The sequence below is a fragment of the Mesoplodon densirostris genome, chromosome 1 (assembly GCF_025265405.1).
Source record: "Mesoplodon densirostris isolate mMesDen1 chromosome 1, mMesDen1 primary haplotype, whole genome shotgun sequence".
In the NCBI taxonomy this organism is placed as follows: domain Eukaryota; kingdom Metazoa; phylum Chordata; class Mammalia; order Artiodactyla; family Ziphiidae; genus Mesoplodon; species Mesoplodon densirostris.
In genome coordinates this window covers 26157917-26184527 of record NC_082661.1, presented here as the reverse complement: position 1 = coordinate 26184527, position 26611 = coordinate 26157917, and the positions used below count along the sequence as shown (strand labels likewise).

At 47.7% G+C, this 26611-nt stretch overlaps 1 protein-coding gene across 1 annotated transcript in view; it reads right to left on the bottom strand.

Annotated features, from left to right (window-relative positions):
• Nucleotides 1-21845, bottom strand: part of COL17A1 (collagen type XVII alpha 1 chain) — a 44345-nt gene extending 22500 nt beyond the window's left edge. Inside the window, exons 1-19 of the mRNA XM_060104209.1 lie at nucleotides 21794-21845; nucleotides 19848-19892; nucleotides 18488-18592; nucleotides 17341-17475; nucleotides 15068-15115; nucleotides 14122-14157; nucleotides 12869-12916; nucleotides 11329-11472; nucleotides 9963-10121; nucleotides 9277-9348; nucleotides 7867-7938; nucleotides 6999-7067; nucleotides 5753-5914; nucleotides 5299-5379; nucleotides 4114-4158; nucleotides 2871-3083; nucleotides 2066-2287; nucleotides 1677-1706; nucleotides 1272-1298 (exon numbers count right to left, since the gene is read on the bottom strand). Coding sequence (XP_059960192.1) covers nucleotides 1272-1298; nucleotides 1677-1706; nucleotides 2066-2287; nucleotides 2871-3083; nucleotides 4114-4158; nucleotides 5299-5379; nucleotides 5753-5914; nucleotides 6999-7067; nucleotides 7867-7938; nucleotides 9277-9348; nucleotides 9963-10121; nucleotides 11329-11472; nucleotides 12869-12916; nucleotides 14122-14157; nucleotides 15068-15115; nucleotides 17341-17475; nucleotides 18488-18592; nucleotides 19848-19892; nucleotides 21794-21845 — 1765 coding nt within the window. The remainder of the gene's footprint in view (nucleotides 1-1271; nucleotides 1299-1676; nucleotides 1707-2065; nucleotides 2288-2870; nucleotides 3084-4113; nucleotides 4159-5298; nucleotides 5380-5752; nucleotides 5915-6998; nucleotides 7068-7866; nucleotides 7939-9276; nucleotides 9349-9962; nucleotides 10122-11328; nucleotides 11473-12868; nucleotides 12917-14121; nucleotides 14158-15067; nucleotides 15116-17340; nucleotides 17476-18487; nucleotides 18593-19847; nucleotides 19893-21793) is intronic.
• Nucleotides 21846-26611: the final 4766 nt, after the last annotated feature.

The following is a 26611-nucleotide window of genomic DNA, read 5'->3' as shown; positions in this document are numbered from 1 at the left end:
TTCAGGTAGGATCGCCAAATTTAGCAAGTGGAAATATGGGACTCTCAGTTAAGTTTGAATTGCAGGAAAACATTGAATAAACTTTTACTTATAGTGACAAGTAATTTCGTGTTTATATGTAATTCAGATTTGACTGGGCATCCTATATTACAGTCAGGAGGGGTGTGGGACCTGCAAGCTGGAGCCTTGAGGAAGGGGGGCTGAGGCAGTGACCCAGGGTGTGCATGTCAGGGCAGGGAATCCTGAAGTTGAGGGCCACCAAGTGGAGGAACCCCAATTCCTGCACCGGGATCTCCTGGGAAGGAGAGAGGGGTGACCCTGTCATTCCCAATAGTGATTCTCAGAATGGTCTGTGCAGCCCTGCCCTCAGAACCACCCGGGTTGATCCAGGCCACAGGCTCACGGCCCCACCCACACCTGCTCATCAGAGGCTCTGGGAGTAGGGCCCAGAATCTTCCGGCAATTCCCACATACCCTGAATCTTGAGAATCCCACTCAGCTAGATCGAGGGGCACTTCTGTGGTCACTGGGATTGGAAAGATCCTCCTCCCACCCCTAGGCCTGTCCCAGTGATTGTCAGACCACTTTTCTGAGAACATATATCAGTGTCCTACAGCGATACTGTGCCACCCAAGTTAGCAGGTGACTGTCCCCCAGCTAACCAACACTGAGGGGCACCTTTTCCCGTGACTATGTCCTGTCTCCCTGCCAGCCGCCCCTACTTCCCCTGAAGGCAGGTGGTGTTGCTCCTACTGAATGTGCCCCCCAGGTGCTCCATTTCTGACTGGTGGCTTTTATTCCCAGGCTCCCTGGGCTAAAACCCCTGAGAGCAGGCTGCTCACCTGGATCGGTGATTCCTGACCTGGTTCATCAGAATTAACCTGGGGGGAGGGGGTCTGTCCCCAGAGCATCTGATTCCTGGCAGGGCCCAGGAATCTGTATTTCTCAAAATCTCCCCAGGGGTTGTGCAGTAGAGGCCCTCAGGCTGCCGTTTGCAGCTGGGGGAGATGCAGGTCCTGGACGCAGGCCTCCTCAGGGTCCCTGGCGTGGGAACCCCTGAGAAGGGGCCAGCGACAGTGCTGCCCCAGAGATGTAGCCTTGCTCTGTCATGAAGCCCCCCGGTCCCAAAAGCCCGAGGGTGTGCATTCACGATCCTACCACAAGGGGAGATGGCCAGGGGAGTGGGAGGTGCATCTTCTGACACTTGCTGATTGCTTCAAACTGTCAACCCTCACTAATATTTAGGGTAAAGTTTTCCAGGTTTTGTTTACCTTTAGGGCCTTGACTTCCCATGTCACCTAAAATCAGAAAGACATGAAAAGTGTGAGATGGGGTGAGAACCCAAGGGCCATCCTCTCCTAGTATCTTTAGGCCAGCTGACAGCATGTAAATGGCATTTCAAGGTGAGCTGGCGTGTGGTGTCGCTTCCTCGAGGTCCCCGTCTGCATCTCTTGGGCACTTCACTCGGCCTCTCTTAGATGATGCCTTAGTTCCCTTCTCATTCTAAGATATTCTGACTGTAGAGCCAATTCTCAACCCTCCCAACAGATTCTGTAAGATCTTTCCACTGCTCATCCTTCAGTTTGGAAAGAAGAGAAGTTTTCCGATCCTCCCCGAAAACCCAGCTCCAAGTGCAGGAAAGGAGAGCAGGGAAAGGGCTCCAACCACTGTGATACCTTTAGGGCCAGGGCTTCCTCGGAGATTTCCTACAAGAGACAGCAAAGCCTGAGTTAGCTGCACATCTTCTGTGTCACACACACATACACGCATGCACACACACACTTGAAGGGGATCACCATGGTACAGTAGGAAGAAACAGAGGCTAGGACCAGCAATCTGATTCTAAAGTGTGCAGGTTGTGTGATCGTGATCATGGGCAATTCTCCCCAGGTCTGAGTTTTACTAGCTGTAAAACAGGATAGCAACACGGGTCCTCCCTCCCTCCCTCCCAGGGCTGTCAAGAGGGCTGAATGAGGGGAGCTTGAGAGTGCCCTAAATGGGTACCACTCCACATACAGGAGCCGGGACCGGGAGCCACTGGCCCTTTGCCTTGCGATGTGCTCACCGTTTTCCTGTTCTGCCATCAGCTTGCCCCTCATGAATTGCCAGAGGTCTTCTTGACTGTAGCCATCAAGCCCAGATTTCCCGACACCTTCCCCCAGCCTCGGTGCGACACCCTGCTTGGAGTCCTGGCTGCTCCGCTCCATCTTCTCGTTGTAAAGCAGCACGCTGCTCCTGACCTTCTCCAGCTCGTCCACACGTGCTTTCAGGTTCCTCACCTCCTCGGCTGAAATGGACACACGGAGGCAGTGTCAGTACAGGGGCCCCCGAGCCAGTGCCTTCCAAGCTTCCAGGGGAGCCTGAAAAAAGGGGGCTCTGGAGTCCGTGGCGGCTTCTTCATGCCATGGGGACACTTTGCTGGCATATTTTGGGGGAGACAGTCTGTTGTGGCTACCAGCAGGATGAGCTACTCAAATTCGGAACTGAGCCTTGAAGACGCCTGGCCATCATCTGAGATGGTCACAAAGCCGGCCCTCTCTCCCAGGGAGCTGGTGTGAGAGCCAACAGAACGTGGAAAGTAAAAAGGCTATGAAAGGCCTGGCCTGATTGTTAAGGGCAGCCAGATGCTTAGAGCAGGATGCCACGGGGTTGGGGCCTGGGGCCAGGACTGAGGAGCTGCCTTAGAGTCCCAGCTCAGCCACGGAGCAGCCATGGGACCTTGGCAAGGTGCCTCCTGGAGGCCCAGTGTTCTCATCTGCAGTAACGTGGGGTCTGCACCCATGATCTCGGGACCCTTGGCCCCTGACACTTGGGACACTCGCTGATTCTTGCCCTTCAGAACAGGCAGCGGGGCTGCCATCACCACATACCCAGAGCGATGAGGCCAAAGAGCAGCCCCAGGAGCAGCAGCCAGGTGAGAAGCAGGCCTAGCAGCCACTTCCACCAGCTACAGCAGGAGCCGCAGGGGCACCAGGCTGGCGCTACCCCCCACGAGCCCTTGCCGCCTCCACCGGAGACCCCGCTGCCAGCGCCCCTGCCGCTGCTACTGCCGCCCCCACGGTGGCGGTTGTAGCCGTAGAAGTCTGTGGAAGAGAGGACAAGGGTAAGGTGAATGCAGGCAGCTCTTGCCCTCTTCCCTCCAAATTCTCAAACGTTTGGTGCCTTCCTGTGGGCCTGAGTGAATGTGAGTGGGGCTTTCAGCTTCCTGTGTGGCTCCTGGAAAAAAACACAGGGCTGTGGCTGGCGAAGAGTGGAGGTCTGACAATCCTGGCCTTGAGCTGTGTGACCCAGAGAAAGTCACTTAACCTCTCTGTTTCATTTTTTATAAAATAGAGTTCAAAGCTGACCTTTCTTCATGAGAGGGATGTTGAATGAAATGAGATAAGGCATGTAGAGTAATTAGCAGAGGATGTAGCAGACACGACCAGGCTTAAAATTCGTGGCTATGAATGTGGATCTGCTACAACCTCCTGCGTTTTATTATGCCCAAAGCTGAATAATTCCCATCTTCATGTCTCAGTTCACACGGCTCTTTCTTTGTAATCCCCACAGTGCCTAGAACTACACTCAGCTCTTAAGGGGTGGTCAGGAAGCTTTTTATTTTTATTTATTTTTTAGTTACAGTGAAAGTGTTTTTAGTTTTTAGTATCTAAAATGGGCTGATACCCCTTGATCTGCTTCTCTCACAAGATTATGGGAGCAAGTGAGGAAAGTGTAAAGGACTGGAGAAGTGTGTGGTCTTAGTGTCACCTTGGAACCCCGTGTGGGTGGGGGGAGGGGAGTGGTTTGTAAGACACAACAGTAGCCTTGCTGTGCTGCTCCTGCCACGTTGGCAGACTCTGCAGCTAAGGGCAGACAATGGGCACCCACCAGGGGCAGCGTGGCTCGTGAGCACATCTCCTGAGCTAAGCTCCTTCTGCAGCCCTGCTCCAGCCCCCAGCCAGCCGCTCTCCTGCCCTCCACCCTGCTCCCATTGAAGGCTTTTGGGGAAGATCTGTAAGAGTTGGGTGGCTCATGCCTGCCCTGGCTCCAGGCTAGGGGGCCGTTATCTATTCCATTCACCATAACCAGCCCTTTCTGCTCCAGTCACTGCAGGACCCAGGTCTTACTCACCTGCAGAGGCGGCCTTGCCCTTTGCAGACACGGTCTTCACGTCTCCTGAAATACAAACACCAAGAACATGTGTTCTGACTGAGCCTTTCAACTGCAGGAGCCCACAGTCCAGTCCAGCCTATGCATGGACTTGGGACAGGGCTTGAAGTAGATGTGCCCCCAGGGACCTTGTGGAACAGCCACATGCAGGTGCAGGAACATCCATTAACTAAGTCCTCACAGATCTCATATTTGCAATAATCACATTGTTGAAGACATGGCTTGGCAAACAAGTCACAGTGGGAAAAAGCACAGTGTCATAACCTTCTTGTGACCTTCAATCTCTAAAGCCCGAGACATTTTTTGGAGGACGTTTTTTAGGAATGACCATGGCATTCAAATAATAAATGTGCCTGTGAGAAATGACTCTTGATTTCTTGGTTATAAGACTGCACACAGGTTCCTTACCTGGGGTGGAGGGAACAGAAAGGCAAAGATGGGCTTGGAGGAGGGCTGATCATGAGTCCTGGATGCTGTTTGACCATTGAGTTTGTGGGCATGTGTGGAATTTTCTGGGAAAACTGTTTATAGCTTTCACCAGATTCTGAAAAGGATCTTTTGGCTCCAAACCCCACCTCCACCCCTAAAATGTAAGGAACTGCTAACTTAGAAGATTTGGCTTCCAACCTTGAGAGGATTATAACTGATGTCATTTTCATTAAAAAAAAATGTTCTGTGACTTAACTTTTCTCTTCCTTTACTGACCTCCTTAAAATCAGTGATTTGGAGAGATTCATAGCAACCAGAGCAGTGAAGAAACGCGGTTATGCAAGACAGAATCCAGGTATTTGGGAAGAAAAAAAATAAAGCTAGCAAGTGCTTTGAAAAGCTTTTTTCTATTAGCTCTGAAAATTATGGAGGACAAGTAAGGTGAGCAAAAAATACCACTGTGGACTTTAGATGTACCATGAGAAGACTTTGCTTTTATAATTAGCACACGTGAATCAACAGGGGAGCTTGTTAAAATGCAGCCTCCGACACAGCAGGTCTGGGCTAGGGCCCAGGATTCTGCATTTCTAACGCGCTCCCAGGTCTTACAGATGCTGCTGGTCCAGGACCACTCAGACTACTGAGGTCTTGGGAGACAAATAAATGACAGATGGATTGGCCGAAGTCAAAGTGGATAGCGATCAGATTTGCTCTTACCATTAGCTTCTGACATTAGGTAGGTGTCGGTGGTGTATGCAGCTTGCTTTTCCTTTTTTAGGGTGTCCTCTGAAAAAGAAGCTATGCACACAACCCATGATGATCCCGGATTTTCTCTCCCGACTCCCGCCACCCCACATCCTTTCCTGCTTGTGGAGGTAGAAGTTAGCCTGGTAGGAAGAGGGCCTGCTTTCCCGGGGTTAATCCCCCCAGTCTGGGCCTGTGGTTAGGAGACTTATTATTGCCCAAAGACACTCTGGGAGCTCTTTGCTGGAATTTCCCTGACTTGTCTGCATTCAAGGCAGACCCTGGGACACCCTATTTGGCAGACATTTTCAATTTGAATGGGATGACTGTGGTTTCATCATTCAAATGTCTCAAACCATCTTGTTAGGACATTTGTCTACACTGTTTGTCCTTCTTCCAAGACCCAAGTCTCGTGGCTGCCACGTACTTGCAGTGACACTGGCGGGGGAGGCGGTGAAGACCTTTCCGCTGTCCTTGGACATGATCAGCAGCTCCATCTCCTTCTTTGCAGGTGTGTTGTCTTTCTCCAGGATCAGGAATTTACAGTCCTTGTGCAAGAGGTCATTGTTCTGGACACCTGTGGTACTGGCTGGAGAGGAGAGAAGTGGGTGAGGAGGACGGAAATAGTGGAGGGAGAGGAAGAGGGAAGAAATGACCAGAAGAAGGAGAAGAGGCAGAGAAGGAGGGTGGAGGAAAAGAAAGGGTTAGTGGGTGTGTCGGAGGGTCTCCTGCTCCTGCTCGTCGTGGTTACTAAGAAGCATCTTGGGGACCAGAGACACCCTCCCCTGCCTAGCTGGGCTTGGCCATCAGGGGGCCGGGTCAATGTCAGAAGTGCTAGGGGCTGGCCTGAGGGGCTGCCCCCCACCTGAACATTACAGGGTCTTCAGTGAATGGTCAAAAGTTGCTGTGTCAGGCAGGCCTTTCTTTAATTAACTGGGTGGGTTCATTTCTAACTGCAGGTCTCAAGGGTTTGCAGCCTGGGGGCACTTTTCCTGACCCCTCCGTCCAGCGTACACACAGGCCTGTCTCTCCCACCTCATTATGTCAGCCCTTCAATGATGTGTCATTTCCTGTAATTATCTTGTATACTTTTTCCACTTGTTTGTTATCTGCCTCCTCCACTGGAACTGTCAGCCTGGTGAGGGCAGGAATCTAGCCTCCTTGTCTATGTCTGTAATCCGGGAACTCAGAACACAGTCTCACACAAAGCAGGTGCTCAGTAAACAGCTTTTGAATGAATGAATTGTTGAATGGAGGGAAACGCACCAGGATCAGAGCAACGGAAGAGATGGACACATGACTCTTGGCAGCCTAAGTTGATAGATTCTACGGGAAGTAGGGAGGGTGTGGCAGCTTCTGGGGGGGCACCCTGGCCCTTGTGATGGGTAACCAGTAACCAGGCCAGGGGCTTCCAACAAGGGTGGGGGCTGGGGTATGAGTGCCTGACTCTGGGCAGGTGTGGAGCTTCCTGGCCCCCTGGGACAGGAAGGCCAAGGTAAGGTAAGGGGCATACCCACCTGCCCACTCCTGGAAACAACCAAGAGGCCCGTGGGGTGAGTCCCATTTGCAGACCTCAGACCACCAATGGGTTATGTCCCCTCCTGCCATGTGTCACTTGGAAACAACTCTTCCTGTGTGCCAGCCTGCCCCCAGCAGCTGGGGACAGCACTCACCTGTGGAGGTGGACACCCCAGTGCTCACAACGGCAGGGCTCTGGGGCATGTTTTTCTTCACACCATATGCTGCAAGAGAGGAACCTATGAACGAGCAGAGCCAGCATAGGAGAGCAGCTCCACGATGGGTGGAAGCAGCCTGACCACCTCCCCAGGTGACAGGAAGATATTGGGCTGGCCAAAAATTTCGTTCGGGTTCTTGGTAGCATCCCGGACGAACTTTTGGCCAACCCGATAATAATGAACAGAATAATAATGAATAATGGAATCAACTCTCTCCCGCCTTGGGGGCAACAGTGAGTTTAGATGAAAACTTCTATGATATAATCCCCATCCTTGGAGGACCATTCCAAAGGCCACCTGCCCGGTGAAGTCCTCCCAGACCCTCCCACATCTCCTTCCCTTCTGAATTCCTTCAGCTAACACCTGCTCTGCACAGCTTGATTCATGCTAACAGGATCCCCCAGATGTTTCATGTGTATTAGACTTTCTACTCCAACTTAACAGTAAGCAAGCTGAGTGCAATGGCTGAGGCTCGCACCTTTTCTGTCCCCGCCCGGGTGCACTATAAAGTCAGCCAGATGATTGATTTGCAGTGACAGTGGGCTGTCAAGGACAGCAGGGTGACATGGGGATATACAGGAGACACCCCCAGCACAGGCACCCACTGATGTCTGAGCCAGCACATGGTTCAGGTTGGCATCTCTGGGTCGAGGTGTGGAGGGTTGTTTCTTTGGTGGGAAAGGTTGATTGATTTTTAGGGACATTTTGGCCCCTCTAATTCCCTTGTTGAAAGGGGCTATTGTGAGTTATAGCTGCAAAGAGGAGTTATTTCCCAGCCCCTAGGCTCCAAACCCCAGTTACGGACCTGTGGAGGTGGTGGCCATGCCATGGGACAGGGCGGGTGAACTGGGGGCCAGGTTGTTCTGCATGCCAAACACTGTGAGAGGAATTGAGGACAGGTGAGTGCAGGTACATAGATGAGGCCCCCCAGGTTAGGGCAGCCAGTCCCAGGAGCCCCCCAAACCATTTTCACAAGTAATGCCTTTGCATACGACAGAGATCCCGGACATTCTCGGTTCCCACACTCTCACTGACATGGCAATTTTTTTTAATACCCCATCTCCCTACCCCAGGCAAAAGTTACTAAGCTCCATTTATTGAGTAGTTAGGTTCACACAACTTAATAGTGGTAGTTCGCATAGGGTCTGTTGCTGTATGCCTCAAAATTTTAAAATATCCCAGGGGTTCCTTTCCCTGCAGGACCCTTGGGTGCCGTGGTGTACAGTGTGGGAACTGTGGATACAGACACAGTGGAGGCTAAGAAGCACTGACTGGGCAGGACCCTAGTTTTCCTCCTTTCTTTTCTTGGCTCAAACACACAAAACTCCCCTCGTCCCCATTACGATTTCAAAGGCTGGTTATTTGTTTGTTTTTAACAATGTGCAGAAGCTCATTCCTCCCCAGGTAACAGCTTCTCTTATTCCATCCTGTCTACAGTTTGGGCCACAAGATCATGGATCCAACATCAGCCTGCCCTCCTCAGTCAGGACTTTGCAAAGTACTGATTGAATAACAAAGGCAGGAGGAACAAAGCATGAACCTGGTGTCTTCTGGGCTTGTGGGACTCTAGTCAATTGGAGATGTTAAAATCAGAAGCCAAGAATACCAGCCAAGGAAATAAGGAAGGCCCACATCACCGTATTTATTAGTCATGATATCACAGAGAGGAGGCAGATTGCTTTAACAAAAGATGTGGGCGGCTAACTTATTTACGTATAGGCTATTAGGATGTATGTTGAACTAGAGTGAACACATACTTCTTTAAAATGATCCTATGTTTGCCTTGGACTTTAAGCAGTAACATTATTGAGCCCCCAGGGAACTGCGCTATTTATAAAAAGATGTGAAGTGAAGCTCTTTCTAAATTAACAATGCTTTCCACCTGAAAATGTCCTGAGCTCTTCCTCACTTGGCTCCTTTATTTCCATCTCTCCACCTCTCCCATTACGTAAGGGGACCAGAGCAGAATAAGCACATAGTGTGGTCTCCGGCGGCTTCCCCCTTAGCCCTTTCCCTCAGGGACTGAGCCGTGTCTCCCATGGAGGGCAGGCTCTGTGCCTTCTAACGCAGCTCCTTGGCTGCGGATTCCACGTTGCCATGGGTGTGGAGGAAGTCCTTGTGCTCTTGGTCAGGAAGAACATCCTCCCTACAAACCATTCCATTTTCCTCCCTAGGCAAGAGCATCCCTGTTTGTTTCAAGCTGGCAAGCACTGACCTGAGGAGCTGGTGCTGATTCCAGGCTGCAGAGCTGGGGAGCTGGAGGCCATGTTATTTGGAACTCCAAAGACTGCGGGGGAAGAGGAAGGCTGGTGAGAGGACGTCCACACAGAATAGGGGCAAAGAAGCACCGGAAGAAATGCCAGCATTGCACTGTGTTACATTTCTGTTTTTAGGAAAAACCTGGGCTCTTGCTTTGCGGCACGGAACCAACCATTAGTCTGTGGAGTGCCTTGGGTCATAACAGCCAAGGGGCGGTCACAGGTTGGTGGGGTTTGAGTGGACATCAATTCCAGCCAAGCCCCTCTTGTTAGTGACCATTTTACATAGAAGGCACTTTAAGCCCAGAGAGGTTAAATGACCTCTTAAGGTCACACAGTTAATCCACATGGAGTGAAACTAGGTTCCTTTCATTTGTTTTCATGTTCTTTCCCATTACATTTTTTTTTTTTTTTTTTTGGATACACTGTACCATGTAGTCCTTTCCATAGGGGACCCACCAGAGGAAATGCCATAGAAGTTGAATTGAATTGAAGTTCCAGTGGAAAAATCTTGGGATGCTTGGCCACAGAAAGCCCCTCTAAGAAGCCTTGGGGATGGCAAATGCTGGAGGGGTCATTCAGCTCCATCATAAGGTGTGGAGGGTTTATGACTGGGAGGGGATGTGGACTGCAAGCCACGTACCTGATCCTGCAGAATAGGCATTGGTGTTGAGGAGGGATGAGCTCTGGGCTGTGATGTTGTTGTGGTAGGTGCCCATGGAGGACCCTGCCGGCAGCGTGGAGGACCACATGTGGGAGGGAAGGTTGGCATCCAGGATGGTTGTGTCATAGGTGCCGGACACTGGAAACAGACATGCCCGACCACACCCCAGTGAGACACAAACCCCCTCTGTAATGGGGGGAACCAGTGGGCTTGGTTTGCAGGACTTTCCTGGTTTTAGCCCTGAAGATCCCATGCCCTGGCAACCCCTTCAGTCTGGGGTGAACTGGGGCAGTTGGTCATCTCACTTCTTTTTGAAATCTCAGAGCTGGTGAAAACCTGACCTCTTGGGTTAGAAATTCTTTTTGGCTCTTGGTGAAATCTGAGGTAGGTAAATTTTGCTCTGTGGTCCACCCATTTCTCCTGCTAAGCCCCCTTTGCCACCTCCTGGTGCACTGTCCCCACCAACGGTCTCTCTCTCCCTCTGTTGCTGACTCCACCTTCAAAGATGTCATGGACCCGTGACTCCCTTACAGTAAAATTCCAGGTAGACAGGGAAGCCCTTGGTCCCAAGGCCATGCTGCACAGGTGGCAGCCTTCTCCGGTTGAACCCTCCTTAAACATTCCCATGTGCCAACCAGACCCAAGGGGCACTCTGCCCCCAAGAGGGGCTATGGGTACTTCTTCAAGTCTGAAGTCAATTCTGCCTATTTCTTATCTGAGAGGGAGTTAGCCACTCAGGTCACAAAGTACCCTGAGATTTTGGTTTTATATTGAAAAACACAAGATCACTATCTCAAGATGGTTTTTCTTCAGTAGTGAATGAGAAGAAAGCTTCACCTCATAGCAGAACTGGCTTCTTTCCATATCTCCCCCCAGAGACCTTGCCCTTGGTAGGCACGTGATATATGAATGCTGAACTACACTCATCCTGCTTGACTTCCCCCAGAGGCCCTCACATCCACGCGGGCAGTGGCCGTGTCCATCCTGCTCATTGTCTTTCCTCAGTGCCTGGTGCTTGGCGTATAATAAATGTTCATTGGATGAATGAGTGAATGATAGAAAACACTGCAACTTTCCCCAATAGTCTTCATTCAGGGAACCTGAATTCCCAGGACATGTCAAGAATCTCCTGGGAGAGAATTTCTAGGATCTAGAGCCGGACTATAGCCAGCACATAGAATGGTTGACCAGACAGGGATGAGAAGGGTCCAGCCCACATTTTCACGCTGCAGGAAGAGCAATGCTCAGGGTTTTGTGAAGTCTCTGCCACGGCCTGAAAGCCCTGCCCGGACACATCTGCCACTTTTCCCTTCCTTCCACAGCAGGTCAGGGCTGTGGGGCTTACCTGACTGGGAGCTCGCTGTCACCAATTTGGCCTCCACGGTGCCTTTCTTGGGGATGGGGAGTGTGTTAGAGGAATTCCGGGTGGGGCTCACGCTTGCTGATCGGCTTCCCTTGACCAAACGCTTGACATCATCCAATTCCGTCCCTGTAAAGGAATCCTCCACTTTTTCATCAGGCCCAGGATTCCTTCCTCAGTCCAAGTGCAGTGGGAGGAACATTCGCTGCACTCTGAATACCAGGGAGTATGAAGCATCCACCTCACCCGCCGGGACATTTTTGGTTAGCCTTATAATTTTTCCCTCTTGTCAATTTATAGCACTGATTAACCTGGAGTTTTGTAATATTAGTGGCCGCATAAATACAGTGCCTCTACAAGGAAGTCAAAGTTCTCAGTACATATTTCCTAATTAGACCTCGTCAGACAGCCCGGGGAAGATTCTGTGGCTGGAAGACACTGTCATCCTGGAACATTTACACCCAGGACAGTTGGAGCACCAGACCCCTTGAAACAAATGCTTCAACAGTGGTCTCATCCCGGGTACAGGATGCCTCAGGTGTTGGGTCCCTGACCTTGTATGCTCTGTAGTGGGGTAGTTATGGGCCACAAATTCAAAAGGAATTTGTGGCCCATAACTCTTAAATATTACGCTGCTTTCCTGTGGGTTAATTGCAAGACCCTCTGGCTGATGTAATCTGTAGCGAGGTGATTCAGTGGAGTGAGCAGCCCGTGCCTCCTGAGGTGGCAAACAGAGGAGGGAGGTGTTGTGCAAGGGCAACGCACAGGACATCTTCAGACAACATTGCTGGAGGACTGCCCAGGCAGCCCCTCTCCCAAGAGCTCCGTTCTTTTCGCTCAGCACCCCGAGCCTGGAAGGACTCAGGTGAGACAGCGTCAGGCCTGGAGTCCAGCCCAGGCCCTGAGCTCTCTGGGCAAGTCCCAGCCTGTGATTGCTGAGCCATTCGACCCAGATCTTTCTCCTCCTCGTCTTTGTACTTGGCTCTTGCCCATTTGGGCTCATTTCAAAATGGCAAACAACAGGAGTCCAACACAGTCAATAGACAGAGACTTGGAAATCCTCGACGTTCGAGATAAAGTTTAAACTCTCACGCTCTGCTTCTGAGCCTTCTCTAAGCCTCACCAGCCCCACTGTGTCCCCTCCTGCTCTTTTTCCTTCAGCTGCACCGAACCTTCCTCCCGTGTCTCTGCCCTCTCATCTCGCTGAGTCTAGCTGACCCACCCTTCAGTCTCCCTTCAAGTGACTGACTAGCCCGGGGAGACTCCTGTGGCCCCCACCCCCTCAGCTCCCTGAGCTGTCATGGTTGGTAGGTTTTTTGTCTCCCCTTAGTCTGTGAACTGTGAAGCATCAGGGACCATGACTGACTCAGATCCTCACCCCCTGCACCCAGCCCGGAGTCCCCGTCACAGAAGGCCTTAGACATGTCACTTATGATGGAGTGACTGCACACACACACGCGCACGTGCGCACACGCACAGCAGTAGCCCTGGATTCCTGGGTCCTTCCCAAGACCTGAGCACTTACATCGGGTAGATGGGGATGCACTCTGCAGTCGAACTCGGATCTCGCTCTCTGTACAGGGGAGAGATGGAGAAGCTGTGAATGAAGGAGCTCGGCTGACAGTGCCTGGCACTGAGCTCTGAGCGGCAGATTATCTTTGGGCTGATCTGCAATCTGTGTCCTGGGAACAGAAAAGCTAGGTGTGCCCAGGAAGAGTGCTTAGAAAGAGGCGTCTTCTCTCGACCCCCCAGCCTGCCCACAGCTAACCTCCCAGGATCCTCGAGCAGAAACGCCGGGCTGAGCCCCAAGACTCTATCACAATCGGCAATGACCAGCCCCTTTCACAGGACCCACTCCGCATTGCCAGAACCAAGCCGCTCTCCTGCCTCCAGGGTTTCTCAAGCAATAGCAAGACAATTCTAAAGCCTGTAGTGTTTCCTTAGCCATTCTGGCCTTTTAGGGCAGAAAGTGGGTGATTTAACATTATTAGCTTCAGGTGGAGTATGGGCATCTATTGGACTATCAGCCTAAAGTTGTAGGTGGTTGGTATGTGCCTAACTTTCCAGTTACCAATACAACCAGGCCCCTGGGAAGTTTAGACTGGTCATTGAGAACTCCCAGGGCCTGTGAAGAATTCTGCCTTCAATATATCTCTCATACGCTCCTTGCCACCCTCACCGGATAGATCAAGGGCAGCTTTCTCCAGGACACATTCCCTCCTAGGGCCTTATCTACAGGCAGTTGTGGAGAGTGCAAAACTCTCATGGAGCCCTATGTCCCCTGGAATAATGAAAAAGAAGGGCTTGTGCTCATTTTTTGCTGCATAAAGGCAATTACAGCACATCTTGTTAAAGTCACCCAGGAGACTAGGTGTGAAACCAGATGTGACGCCAGCACCTTCAGACAATCCACAGCAGTGCAAACCACTCCATGTACTTGCTAGGTCGCTGTCAAAATCTACCCTTCCCACCCTCATGGAGCCAGCGGAAGATGCCCAGATGCTGCAGGCTCCTTGAGGGTAGAAGTCATGACTTATTCATTCTTTTTTTTTTTATTATTAGTCTCTGCTTTACAACAAAGTGAATCAGTCATACATATACATCTGTTCCCACATCCCCTCCCTCCTGCGTCTCCCTCCCTCCCACCCTCCCCATCCCACCCCTCCAGGCTTATTCATTCTTTACACCTCACATTTCCTTTCTCACAGCTGGGCACACGTTAGCAGCTCAGAAAATACTGGTTGAATGAACTGAACTGAATCCAGCAACAGAGCTCACCTCGTGTTTGGCTCCGTCCTCTGGTTGAAACAGATGCTGAGAAACAAAGGAAAGTAATATTAGGCATATATAAGAGGTGGCATGCTAAATATTTGTGACTTGGAGGAAGACCTATTTGGGTGGGAGGAGGAGGTTGTTTTCATAGTGCATTTATATCCAGATAGAAGCCTTAATGTATGGTGGATGCTTAATAAATGATGCCCACATAGCCAAAGGGCAGAGAAAGTTTTGTCAGCCTCAGTGCATTTAGGGTATTAAGTTAGCAAATGAATGTGGAGTTGGCTCACACTTAGTGTTAACTAAGGAAATTGTTTGGGAGCATGATCCATTCGGACTGGCTGACCACACTGGTCAACTGTATCAAAAGACTGCCAGGTCTTTCCCTTTCCAGGTCTTTTGTTAGAGACTGCCTTTGTTTTCCCACTGTATGCAAATAAATACATGAAATTATAATCCCTGTAAAATCAACGATCATATCATAAATTCATATGCACAGTGAGAACCCAAGAATGTGGACTAAAGATTTAAGGTCATGTGAAGATACAGCCTAGGGTTTCATTTGGTTAAAATGTGTCCCTTTGAGACTGTTTTGGAGGAGGTGCTGGGATGTTTGACATTTGCTCATTCTAAGCCCTGCTCCCCTTTGCAGAGAGGTCTCTGTGGGTCCTGTGGAAGGAAAAATCCTATGACTGTTGCCTGGCGTGAGGGCTTATCTGTCCAAGCCTGAGCCTTGTATGAATAACTTGCCATTTCACGAGCAAAGACTTATGACAGCAAGCGAATGTGGCTGACAGTCCCCTTAAGATGCTTCAGGATAAAGAGCAGGTAAAAGAGGTCAGCAGAGGTCAAACTCCTCTAGAAGAATCCACTTAACTCATCATATTCCCCCCTCCATCCCCGCCAGGCATGTTTGACCATTTCTTCAGAAACTAAGGATAGGACATACCAAATTCCTTCCGAGGGTACTCAGGGGAAGAGTTGCCGCTGGAGCTCCCTGGAGAGAGGACAAAACACTTAGTACAAATGGCCCCTTAAGCCCAAACGGCTTCCAAGAGAGCGGGTCCTTTCTAAACCTCTGCAGCCTGGGTGTTCAGCACCAGATTTAAACATGATTCGCCCAGTGGATGCGCTTGTGGCACTTCCTTCCGGTCACTGATCTACCTTGGTGGGGCAAGGTTTGAGCAAAGGAGAGCAGGAAGTTTTCGTTTCCTTTTTGTTTTCACATCCTCGACTGCATTTGCCCTATGCAGTGCTGACGCCAGCGACCCGGCTCTGATCAAATGAACGTGCTGTCAGCACCAGGGCTTCTCTGACTCCATGCAGCTCGTCCCAGATGTGGGCCTTGTGAAATGAAGAGACAAGCCCACGTGCTGGCAGAGCAGCAGGAAGCACTGTGGTGACCCCATCCACCTGGCCGAGATTTGGGGCTCTCCCTACCCCTGGCAGCTGTGGGTCAAAATCATTTACTGGGGTACCCATCTTAATCCTGCTTCTCCATCATTGGTACCCATATCCATTCACGCTTAGACCCATTTGCCACCTGGCTTGTCTATTTTCCACTAAAACTGCTTCTGCAGATCACCAGGAACTCCAGTAATCTTAGGAGCAGGACCCAGATGTCTTCCTCTCGCCTTCTCCTTCTTGGTCATGAGCTTCCTCCCTCTCTCTCTCTCTCTCTCTCTCTCCCTCCCCCCGCCCCCCATGACTTCAATGGCATCGCCATTGACTCCTCCTCCTTTCTGTGATCTGACTCTTCTTTCTCCATCTTCCCCCAACTTTATCTTTCTATGCTCCCTTCTGCTTTGCTTTTTTTTTTTTTTTTTTTTTCCCGGTACGCGGGCCTCTCACTGTTGTGGCCTCTCGCGTTGCAAAGCACAGGCTCCGGATGCGCAGGCTCAGCGGCCATGGCTCACGGGCCCAGCCGCTCCGCGGCATGTGGGATCTTCCCGGACCGGGGCACGAACCCGTGTCCCCTGCGTCGGCAGGTGGACTCTCAACCACTGCGCCACCAGGGAAGCCCCCCTTCTGCTTTTAAACTCTTTCCTTGACCAACTCCTTCAGTTTTCCAACCTCTACTAACAACTCTGTGAATAACCCCAAACCGGGTGTCTTGCCTTGACTTCTTCCCTTAGTTCAAGTCCTATGTGTCCCACTGCCTGCTTGGTACCCCCACCAGAAAGCTGTGCCAGCAGCTCTACTTTAGGACAAAATAACTGAACTCATCCACTGGGAGGCCTCCACGTGGCTTCCCTGCTTCAGTCGTTGGCACCACAATGAACCCAACCACCTGTGTCTGAAATCTCAGTGGAATCACTGACTCCTTTTTCTCCCTTCCCCCCAAACTTGAATAATTGACAAGCCTGTCAATTCCAGCTCTGCAACACCTTTCACTCCAGGTCCTCCTGTCGGCTCCCATTGCTACCACCGCAGTCCCGGCCAAGGTTCCCCTCCCCGGACTACTGATCACCTCCTAACTTGTCACCGTGTTCAGCCTCTTCCCGCCCTATTCGTCCTGAGCATGGCAACCAGAGTTCTAGTTCTGGACAACAGACATGATGGACGCTTCTGCTCAGACATCTCTGTGTCTCCTCATTGTGTGCAGAATAAAGCCCAAACATCTTGGCCTAGCACCGACTCTGAGTCTTTCCGTCTGTCTTCACACAGGTACCACTGCTGCTCGCTGCCTGAGCCCTGGACTCCTGTCTTCGCTGTGCTGCAGGCTCCCGCAGCCTGGAACAGCCCAGCTCTCCATCGGGTAAAAGTCTTACACATCATGAAGGCCCAGCTCAGATGCCACCTCCTACATAGACTCTTCCCTGAAGACCCATCTGGAAATGATAATCCCCTTCTACTTTACATTATAGGTTTTTTTTTATCTGTCATCTTAACTTGTCTATTAGATTCTAGGCCCTTTGAAGAGAAGATCCAGGTCTGATTCATTTAAGCATCCATCAAGGCATTCTGCACGGCATTAAACGCCTGGTAGATGTCTGATAAAATACCAGTTGAAAAAGTGACTAAATGGATAAATGAATAAATGAGGGGTCGATAAATCAACAAAATCCCCAAGTAACCTGAGTCCATAAAAGAACCGAAACAAGAGTGGAAAGAAAGGTGGGAAGGCCCAGGTGAAGACAGGTGGCTGAGGCTTCCGTCTTCAAAGGATGAGAGAAGTTACTGAGGGGAGAGAGTAGCTCTCAAAGTCTGTGGGACTGGTACCTTCGTATGTTCCATGGTGGGTGACACGAGTTTTTCTCTCAAAGGTTGAGCCTGGTGAGTTGGGCAGAGTGGAGGCCAACTCACCAGGGGTCCTCCTGTAACTGGAGGTAGAGGCATTGCCTCGTGTGCTCCCACCTACAAGAGGGGAAAAAGCACAGACCCTCAGAGCACTTCACAGATTGACATACGGTTCCACTAAGTGCATGCAGACTGCTCCTGATAAAGGAGGGCCCTATGGAGGGGCCAGAGGACTTCAGGAGAGCACGTCCGAAAGGATGCACCCCTCAGCATTCCCGCGGCTGCTCAGAAATGGGAGATGGAATTATTGCTACTGGAAGGTAGGGAGGTCCTTTACGTCTGTGGCCAAAGTGCACGGAAATGGAAAAACAGGATGTTTCTTGAGGACCTGGCCTGCAATCGTAGAGCACTGCTGGGTGGACTAGAATACAACCCCACGTGGAAGTATTCCTCGAGAGGTAAGGGCAGGCACTGCACTTGGTCAGCCCAGCTGTTTGCCTGTCTTGGGCCTTTTCTTTAGTGTCATTCCAAGATTTTAAAAATGGCTTCAGCGGTTTTGTGTGTGTGTGTGTGTGTGTGTGTGTGTGCGCGCGCGCACGCGCGTGTGTGTGTGTTTTCCCTGTTTTGTTTTGTTTCAGTTTGAAAGCTACCATGAAAGAATGTTTCTTTGGGAACAACTGGGCCTGTGTTGGATGCTTGCCCAGTGGAAACGCACAAAGTGTGGGTTCATATGTCACCAGATTTCCTTAGCACAGTAACCCAATCAGTTAAGTTTCTTTTGTTGCTGTTAATTCAAATTGTAAACCCTCGGACATGTACACCCTTTTCTAAAAGAGATGGCTTAAAGAGAGTAATTCAGTGGGAAAGGAGTCAACTCCCCAGGAAGCCTTCTTAATTAATTATTGTTATTTATATTGGGGGAGAGAATGATAACTGATTCCATTTTAAGTAGGCTTCAAATGTGGATAATTCGAAAGTCTCACCTTTGGTGGGATGTGTGTCCTTTACACAGCTCTTTGGGGTATTTGGAAGGGGTGACAAACAGTGGTAATGGTCTCCCTCCATCCAGGACCCTCTCTCTCCCTGTCCACCTGCCCTGCCCCCAGCCCTCACACCAGCAGGCACTTACTAGAGTTTATGTAGCCGCTGCTGCCATGCATCAGGCTCTGTTTCTCCAGCCGGCTCCCTCCACCAAGAGAACCTGTCTTAGCATAGCCGTTGCTGGTGCCCCCTTCTGCAGAAAGGAGGAGCAGGTGACAGTTTACAAGTGGAGTCAGTGCAGAGGGTTTCCTCATTCCCTGCCCCTCGGAAGCCTTCCCTGGCTTCTCACCCACGAGGATATTGGTTTGGGGCCCCTTTCCCACCTTCACTGCACGATACATACTGCCATGCTCTTGGTTTGTTTGTTTGTGATACAAATGTCAAGAGCAAATATTCTACCCAATTTAAAAAGAAAGTTCCCTGGGTGGAGCATAGCAAGTTGCTGATTAGGAAAATTAAATATTTGAAAAGTCAGCAAGTGATGAAAACTCCTTGAGGCCAAGGCCTGGGCTGGGCTCGCTTTTTTTGAATGCCTGGTCGGTACACTGGACATGGCAGCCACTGGAAGTGCTGGAGGGATGAGTGAGAGCTCTGGGTTGCTGGTGTTTCACCCGGCAGCCCATCATGCTCCAACCTCGTTTGTGGATGGAGGGATCTCCCCACTCCCCACACTGAGCCAGGCTTCCCGAGAGGTGCAGGGCTAGTTTGAGGGCTCAGATCTCCATTATAGAATCCACTAACCCTAACAACCTCCCGAGAAAAAAGTGAATTCAGACAGAAGCCTGGATGTGGTTCCCTCCTCCCACCCCAGGCCCAGGCTGGATAAGATTTCTGAAATTTTAGTGTCTGGATCAGGCAAACTTATAGAGACAGAAAGTAGATTTGTGGTTTTCAGGGGCTGGGGAGAAGGGAGGGGGAATGGGAGTGACTGCTAATGGCCGTGGAGGTTTTTTTTGAGTGATGGAAATGTTCTAAAATTAGATTGTTGCAAAGGGGCTGCACGACTCTGTAAATACACTAACAACTACTGAATTATACACTTTGAACTGGTGGATTTTGTGAGATATAAGGTAATTTCAATACAGCTGTTTAAAAGAAAGATTTCAGGGCTTTCCTTGTGGCGCAGTGGTTGAGAGTCTGCCTACCGATGCAGGGGACACGGGTTTGTGCCCCGGTCCGGGAAGATCCCACATGCTGCGGCTGGGCCCGTGAGCCATGGCCACTGAGCCTGCACGTCCGGAGCCTGTGCTCCGCAACGGGAGAGGCCACAACAGTGAGAGGCCTGCGTACCACACAAAAAAGTAAATAAAAGAAAATAAAAAATAAAAAAAAGATTTCAGATATTTTGGACTTGCTCAACGGGAGAGTGAGTACCCATGGAAAAGGTTACATGTGGAGCCCTTCACACAGGCCTTAATGAGAAGAAAGCTCTCAAGATGGTCACTTACTTGGTGGTAAGGACGTAAGTCTTGTAGTTATTGTTTCCGTGATAACTAGAAAAAGACAAAGAAAAGATGAGATCTTAAGTAATGTACTGAAATCTTTGTACTTTGGCAAGGTCTCACATCGTTCATAGGTTCAGCACATTAAATTAGGTTCAATATAGACTTTTATACACTTGTGCTTTAAGGTATTTGATCTGACCCACTGTAAAAGCAAATAGGTGCAATAACAATAGGGCTTAATGTACCTGGAAAATAGGTTTATAACCCTTTGGTACCAAAAGTAGTTAGTAACCCACTGATTTGAACAATGAATTGTCTTGCATTAATGTCTCTCATATAACAATTAGATCTAGTCCAGGCCTGGATTTGCCTTTGAAAGAGGATCAGGCCCTCAAGTCACTCTCTTTCTCTGCACTGTCCCTTCTAAATGGTCACCCAGTCCAGCTGAGGCCAGTATATCATCCTGGCTGATTACACTGTGATGCGAATAATTACCTTGAAACTTTTTATGAATTTGGGGGTGTATCAAGGACGTCATAATTCATTCTAAAGTCTTCAGGGTCACCCCTGAGTGTGAGGAGGTGTAGGAAGGAAGGGGGTCGGTAAGTCACATTTGGTGCTTGGACAGATGAACATCCAAGGCAGACTTGAAGAACCAGTCCCTTTGCCTCCCGAAATTGAGAAGACTCCAAGTGATGGTGAGTCTATAGAGGTCACAAAAGCTTCCGGTGTTTTTTAAAAACACCAATTAGAAGAAAGACCTCTTGCCTTCCTGAATCACTCTCTCCTCTACAGCAGCATGGGGAGGTGAGTAGATTCCCGAAACCATAACTGGGCCAATTCTGTGCTCTGACTGTGACCATCATCAACCACTACCTCCCTCTGGGTTGGACATCAAGGAGCACCTATCTAGCTAAGGTCACTGGTTTCTAGAAGCACCCTTCTCGTGCACACGCCCAAGCATATTCATATGCGTGTTGTGAATGCACGTATGGTTGGTGAAAGGAGAAAAGGATGAAGAAGATTGTGGGGCATCACTCTGTGCTGCTGGCAACTGCTGCATCCCACACTGGTCTTACTGCTCCCAGCCCTCACCCTTTCCTTCTTCACCCTGCGTGTTCCTATTAGTTTGGTTGTCCTAGCAGCAACATGGGGTTATGAATGGAGCAGAAGCATCATTCCATGCATAAAAGGAAATGGTTTTTCAGACTAAAATGGCAGCTTGATTTGAATAATAGGCCTTGAGCTTTCACTAAACCTCTCATTGTGTGGACCTTTGGGATTCTATGACACATAAAAATAAATTCTTTCTTAACCTGAAGTTCCAAGTCTGTGGAGCCAGAATTTTTTATTGGCAATATATGAAAGTCACAGGATAAATGAAAGAATCAGAGCTGCTAAGGGGCTATTTTAAATGTCTCTGAGTTTATTATTTGGGCAGTTTCACAAAAGAAATGTGTCTGTTTTCAGTTTTCAGTGTAGACTGCAACTGTGACACCAGTGTGATTCCACCTTTGTCCCTGCAATAATGGGGATATTATTCTTTTGGATTTCTGTTGCCCTGTATCCCTAAAAATGAACACAGTTAAATAAGCTGTTGCAAATTCATTCAACAGGATATTATGAAACCATTAAAAAGGCTGGTTATAAAAACTAACATAGAAATGATGATTTTCATCTTTGAAGAAAAAGCAGAACACATTTTGATTACAAGTGTGTTAAAAAAATCAACAAAAGGCTTCTTATAGGAAGAAATAGTCTATTTAGGAAAACATTTAAAATGATACAGTGGGGAAAAAAAGCAAAAAGAAAAAGCTAATTAAAAAACTAAAAACAAAAACATAAGAAATAGAAAAAAAGATACAGTAGTTGCAGTAGAATTAGGAATAAATTATTTACTCTTTCCAAATTTTTTTTTACTTTTATAATGACACGTATCATGCTCTTACATCTTTCAGTGACTTCAGTGCCATCTCGTTTGTTCTTCTTGGTTACATCCATACCATCGCCAACTACGGAAAAAGCCAGAAACCATGAATAACCATGTCTATGACCATCACTTTTCATAAGTATAGGTCCCTACTCTTCAAGCTGAGAACCAAAACTTGATTCCTAGAATTCAAAGCATAATTCTATCGTGTGTATATTTTTTTAACAAGAGTCATTCCTACTTCCTGTATCAGTGAGAGAGTAATTTAATAGTTCCTCCTTGGATTCTACTCCTTTGTATTGGGATCTTTTATTTTTTATTTTTTTTTTTATTGAATGGAGACACCATAATTTATCTCATTCCCCACTGATAAAGATTTAAGTTGCTTTCAATGTTATTTAACTTTTTATAATGGAAAATATATACAAACAGGGAGAATAGGACAATGAATATCCCTGTTCCCATAATCCAGCCACAACAATAAAAAATTCATAACCTTTTTTTTAAAATTTTATTAATTTTTTAATACAGCATGTTCTTATTAGTCATCCATTTTATACACATCAGTGTATACATATCAATCCCAATCGCCCAATTCATCCCACCACCACCCCCCACCCCTGCCGCTTTCCCCCACTGGAGTCCATACGTTTTTCCTCTACTTCTGTGTCTCAACTTCTGCTCTGCAAACCAGTTCATCTGTACCATTTTCTAGGTTCCACATAAATGTGTTAACATACGATATTTGGTTTTCTCTTTCTGACTTACTTCACTCTGTATGACAGTCTCTAGATCCATCCACGTCTCTACAAATGACCCAATTTCATTTCTTTTTGTGGCTGAGTAATATTCCATTGTATATATGTGCCACATCTTCTTTATCCATTCATCTGTCAATAGGCATTTAGGTTGCTTCCATGACCTGGCTATTGTAAATAGTGCTGCAATGAACATTGGGGGGCATGTGTCTTTTTGAATTATGGTTTTCTCAGGGTATATGCCCAGTAGTGGGATTGCTGGGTCATATGGTAGTTCTATTTTTAGTTTTTTAAGGAACCTCCATACTGTTCTCCATGGTGGCTGTATCAATTTACATTCCCACCAACAGTGCAAGAGGGTTCCCTTTTCTCCACACCCTCTCCAGCATTTGTTGTTTGTAGATTTTCTGATGATGCCCATTATAACTGGTGTGAGGTGATACCTCATTGTAGTTTTGATTTGCATTTCTCTAACAATTAGTGATGTTGAGCAGCTTTTCATGTGCTTCTTGGCCATCTGTATGCCTTCTTTGGAGAAATGCCTATTTAGGTCTTCTGCCCATTTTTGGATTGGGTTTTTTTCTTTTAATATTGAGCTGTATGAGCTGTTTATATATTTTGGATATTAATCCTTTGTCCATTGATTCATTTGCGAATATTTTCTCCCTTCTGAGGGCTGTCTTTTCATCTTGTTTATGGTTTCCTTTGCTGTTCAAAAGCTTTTAAGTTTCATTAGGCCCCATTTGTTTATTTTTCTTTTTATTTCCATTACTGTAGGAGATGGATCAAAAAATATCTTGCTGTGATTTGTCAAAGAGTGTTCTTCCTATGTTTTCCTCTAAGAGTTTTATAGTGTCCGGTCTTACATTTAGGTCTCTAATCCATTTTGAGTTTATTTTTGTGGATGGTGTTAGGGAGTGTTCTAATTTCATTCTTTTACATGTAGCTGTTCAGTTTTCCCAGCACCACTTACTGAAGAGACTGTCTTTTTTCCATTGTATATCCTTGCCTCCTTTGTCATAGATTAGTTGACCATAGGTGCGTGGGTTTATCTCTGTGCTTTCTATCCTGTTCCATTGATCTATATTTCTGTTTTTGTGCCAGTACCATATTGTCTTGATTACTGTAGCTTTGTAGTATACTCTGAAGTCAGGGAGTCTGTTTCCTCCAGCTCCATTTTTTTCCCTCAAGAGTGCTTTGGCTATTCGGGGTCTTTTGTATCTCCATACAAAGTTTAAGATTTTTTCTTCTAGTTCCATAAAAATTGCCATTGGTAATTTGATAGGGATTGCATTGAATCTGTGGATTGCTTTGGGTAGTATAGTCATTTTCACAATATTGATTCTTCCAATCCAAGAACATGGTATATCTCTCTATCTGTTGGTATATCTTTAATTTCTTTCATCAGTGTCTTATAGTTTTCTGCATACAGGTCTTTTGTCTCCCTAGGTAGGTTTATTCCTAGGTATTTTATTCTTTTTGTTGCAGTGGTAAATGGGAGTGTTTCCTTAATTTCTCCTTCAGATTTTTCATCATTAGTGTATAGGAATCCAAGAGATTTCTGTGCATTAATTTTGTATCCTGCAACTTTACCAAATTCATTGATTAGCTCTTGTAGTTTTCTGGTGGCATCTTTAGGATTCTCTATGTATAGTGTCATGTCATCTGAAAACAATGACAGCTTTACTTCTTCTTTTCCAATTTGGATTCCTTTTATTTCTTTTTCTTCTCTGATTGCCATGGTTAGGACTTCCAAAACTATGTTGAATAATAGTGATTTGATTCCTAGAATTCAAACTTGAATTCAAAACTTGATTCCTAGAATTCGAAGCATAATTCTTTTGTGTGTATATTTTTAACGAGTCACTCCCACTTCTTGTATCAGTGAGAGAATAATTTAATAGTTCCACCTTGGATTCTATTCCTTTGTATTGGGATCTTTTTTTTTTTAAGTTCTAATTGAGCAGGCTGCCCCCTGCTGAATGTTAAAGGTCTTACATAGAAGATCTGGTGCCCTGACTATAAAACTTCCGTTTTTTGCCCAAGTAACACACAGCTGAAGGATATCTGTCAAAGCACATGGTGCTTTCAACTAATTCATTTTGATGCATCCCATAATGTTCAGTGTTCTATATGGAGCTCTACGAATACAAGACATTCATGCTTCATTAGAGTTTGGATGTGAGAATGATGTTTGATGGATTCAAATCAGGATAAAAATCATAATGGTCATACTTGTGTGGAACTTTATACTTCTTACAACGTGAAACTTTCTCTTCGTAACACACCAGGCCTACTATGCTTATTACAGATATAAGTAGTGAAAACATGAAGAAAATCAGTGTAAAATCTACTGAAATACATAGGAAAATATTTGTATATGTCATCTATGTTCTCCCTTCACTCTTACTCTGTGTTCTGAGTAGAAAAATCATTGAGATCTTGTCCGCTGTGTCCTGAAGCCTGGATGAGATGAGGCAAGGCTGACTTAAGGGGTGGGGTCGGGCTGGGGGGCGGAGGAGGAGCATGATTCAGGCTTGAACACACAGGAGACCGTGGCAAGGATCCCTGACCAACTGGGTGCGTTTGGCTGTAGTTCCCAGTCTCAGGCTCTGCAGGGAGTTGAAATCTGGCTTTCCCTGTGGTTCTCTCCTCCCATCCCCCCAACCTTCCCTTCCTCCTAGTTTACTTTTTGGATGCAGTCCAAATTGGATTCTAGAGTTCTGGAGCAAGCTACTTCTACCCAGGACAACCCTTTCTTGAACGCTTTTAGTCTTTTTCTCCTGCCTGGTGACCTTAGGGTCTACTTATCCATTAGGTGCAATGGGCACAGTGCCTAGCCCCATCATACTTTCAGGGTCCCTCAAAAATGTTTGAACTTCTTTTTATAATTGAAAGGAAAATGAACACAATGCAACCTGGATTATATTCTTTCAATGCAGGGTTTTTGTTTGTTTGTTTGTTGTTGTCGTTGCTTGTTTTTTTCCTGGAGGCAGGACATCCACAAAGGCAAAATTATCTAGGGCCGATAGAAGTCCTAGTGCAGCCCTGGGTGACTTTCCCACTGAAAATCAAGACCTCACAAGACCAACTGGTCAACTACCCAGAGAAATTCACCAAGATCCACACACTTAGTGTCAGGGCCTGATCGAATATGCCAACTTTTTGCTCATCAGAGTTTTTTAAATGCAGCAAGGAATGAGACATCATGGAAAAACTCCTGGCTGCATCTGAGAAGACACAGTTCTTTGCAGGTATGTTTCCCAGAGCCAAAGAGCAGGGGCTCCATAAGCAATTTAACAATGGAGGCCAGCCTCATTAGAGGGCCAAACCTAGCCTGTGACTGTCTGCATTCCAGCTATTACCTGTATGACTTATGTCACACCAACCTACCTACAACCTGACACCCTCTCTGAAATCCTTTGTTTAAGCATTAATTGCCTTTGGTGCCTCTGAAATCCCTCTCCTTCCCCCCCCCCCCCAATTGGTCATTAGCTGTGAAGCAGGAGGTATTTTGGAGATCAAACGTTCAAATGCCCCTGGCTGCTGGTGTGGAGCCACCTAGGATGGCACCTGAATTGACATGAAATATCATCCTGAAAGGAACTGTTTATAACAATCCATGGAAACTTTAACTTCCCGCAAGTTATTGCTTACTATGATCCTTTAATGAAAGTTGCTGCCGGCAGCTATAAATTTGGGTTTGGCTGAGTTGTTTCCACTTGTAGCCATCAAGGCAGACTGATGATAGCTCCATTCCATTTGTTAAGAGTCTCAGCATCTAGGCAGCAAAACTGGCAAGTGTTTTCTTGCTCTTTCTGTACCCAGAGATATAACAGACATTTCTAGGTATCCCCCATCTTTTTCTTAGGTCCCAATGATGAAGCCTTAAGATCTGCAGCAAAAAGCCAAGAGTTCCCTAACTTCCAGAGGACGTGAGGAGACAGCCTGCTAGAAATCAGATGCCCCCCTCCAGGGCCTGGGGGCTCTTCACTGACTGGTGCTCTGGGATAGAAGTCCCCCTAGGTGGGTGCAGGTAGATTGGTTCTTGCGTCTCTCTCAGCCTGCAGCCCCTAAAT